Consider the following 2273-nt stretch of genomic DNA (forward strand, 5'->3'; position numbering starts at 1 on the left):
AACTAGTAATGAGGTCATGTTATCCTGCAATGGAATCTAGGGCAGGGTTTTAAGAAGTGTCAGTTTCCTCCAGGCCAAGACCACCAGGAATACACCTATACTTGAACAAATTAGGTATGTTACACATTGCAGTGTGGAAGAACACATAACAGGGAAACATGGGGAGTCTCTATAAGAAAGTTTTAGAAATAGCCTTAGTATTTGAGCCTTGGTTGGGTAACTTAGAGGAGGACTTAAGGAAGTGGGGATTTGTTCTAGATTTGATGCTGCCAGAAAGCAGGAGCAAATCTAAGATTGGGTAAATCAAAAAATCCTATCTATAAGAAGGACAGATTAGAGCGATGATAAAGCTGTAATTGGCAAAGAAATAACAGTCACTCAAGTTAGTCAGGAGAGAGAGATGTTTGGTATTTTGTGGTTTGCACAATGACCTCGTTTTTGTTGGCATTTAGTCAAAATTATGAAATGGTCTTGTTTTTGTCTCATTTTATCATGGTTTCAGAGTGAGCTTGTCTCATGTTGGTGTACTGTGAGATCTGTTTATGTCCAAAAGGAGAACAACATGGCCTAGCTTGAGGCCAGGTCAGCTTCTAAGAACACTGAGGGCTTGCTGTGAGTGTCAGACTCGTTCCTAGACATCAGGGACTGCTTTTATTATTTCTTAGTAGGGTGAGTTTTTTGAGTGAATATAGTGTGCCTTGTTTGTTTTAGCACATTATTATTTTCCTATAATGCTGAAGGTGCTGAATCAACTAAACAAAAATACTGTATATTTGAACTTTTAATTCTTAAGTGATATTATTAATAAAAATATTTTAAAGATCATTTTATTTTTAACTATCAAAAAACAATATGAATCAGATTTTTTTTTTCAGAGCAAACTTTAAATCTTTATTGAGAGAATTTAAGCCAAATTATCAATATAACAAACTGTATGTGTGGCTTCATCTTCTCTTCTTTTTAACTTATGACTGTCCATCACCTGCTTCTTGAACTTTAGCAAATGCTAGATCAGGTGTAGTCTTCCCTTTCATATCAGGGCCATCTCCACGCTCACCTCCAGTCTTTTCCAGATCCTTTTCCTTTTCCTGGCTTTCAGCTTCCAGTTCAGGTTCTTGAACCCCACATGCTCCTTCTTCTCTCTCTTGTCCAGGCTCAATATCTGGATCCTCAGTAGGTGGTTCCTTTTTTTGAGGTGTTTTTTTACCTGGTTGCTTAGCAACTCCAGGTTCATCCAGCTTAGATTTTTTTCCATCTCCCTTTCCTCTAGATTTTGATCTTACTCGAGCACTCATATTTCTCAGCTCCTGGGAAAACGATCGAGTCTCTGGGAGAAAGACAATATGAATCAGATTTTTAAATGTGTTGTCATTATATTTTGGAGGAAAGCTTTTCCCCAAAAGAACAAATATCTAAATTTTTAATGAGATAAGGAGACGTTTGATGTATTGGCAGGCTGATTTTATGTTAATCATGCATATGTTTTAATATTTATGTTAAAGTGTTACTTTTACATTAACTGCTTTTGGCATTATTTCCTATAACATTTGCACTAAAGAAGGCCAGAGATTTTGAACCCAGATATGCTGAAAAGTCAACATGATATGTAAGATTCACAAGAATAGTGTTTTATAGTAATTGTTGATAATATACTGTAACCAAATAAAAACTCTTTCATCCCACTTGGTCATCTTGGCTGACTGGGTTAAAAGCGATTAAACTTTAAGAGGCAGAATTTAGAAAATTAGATTCTAAATTCTAAATTCACCATTCAGCAGGTGCTAGAATTCACTATTCAGGTTAATGAGCATTACAGGGTACTTTGGAGAAAAAAAGAGAACAGAAAAGAAAGAAAACTATTCTCAGCCCTTTAAGTACACTAGGTTTCATTTCTTTGACTACATATACCTGATTATACTTCAAGATTCCGCTTAGTTCTCAACTCCTTTGCTTCACAAAAATGCCCATTCCTAATGACCCTACAATTCTCTTCACCATTCTATCATTATTTTTGTCCGTCTCCCCTACTAGACAAGGACACTTCAAGGATGAGGTCATTCATCTCCTTACCTCAGTGCCTAAATCAGTGTCTGCCATTTAGTGGGTGCTCCAAAAAAAAATTAAAATTAAAAATTAAAAAAATGCATATTGAATGAATAAATGAATGAACAAATGGAATTTTTATTCTCACGTCATAAATAAATTGGCTTAAAAATTTACTTTCTCATAATTAACAAAGTTGTTATACTATGGTAAATGGTAACCTAATTCCA

At 35.2% G+C, this 2273-nt stretch overlaps 1 protein-coding gene across 1 annotated transcript; it reads right to left on the minus strand.

Moving 5' to 3' along the window:
* Positions 1 to 871: 871 nt before the first annotated feature.
* Positions 872 to 1330, minus strand: LOC122910367 (P antigen family member 4-like). The gene has a single exon (XM_044255000.1). It carries the CDS (start codon positions 1293 to 1295, stop codon positions 966 to 968), a length of 330 nt encoding a protein of 109 aa, XP_044110935.1. The 5' UTR covers positions 1296 to 1330; the 3' UTR covers positions 872 to 965.
* Positions 1331 to 2273: the final 943 nt, after the last annotated feature.

The sequence above is a fragment of the Neovison vison genome, chromosome 6 (assembly GCF_020171115.1).
Source record: "Neovison vison isolate M4711 chromosome 6, ASM_NN_V1, whole genome shotgun sequence".
Lineage (NCBI taxonomy): Eukaryota > Metazoa > Chordata > Mammalia > Carnivora > Mustelidae > Neogale > Neogale vison.

Excerpts from the sequence above, each read along its gene's own strand:
- LOC122910367 (XM_044255000.1), bottom strand. The coding sequence starts at position 1,295 with ATGAGTGCTCGAGTAAGATCAAAATCTAGAGGAAAGGGAGATGGAAAA.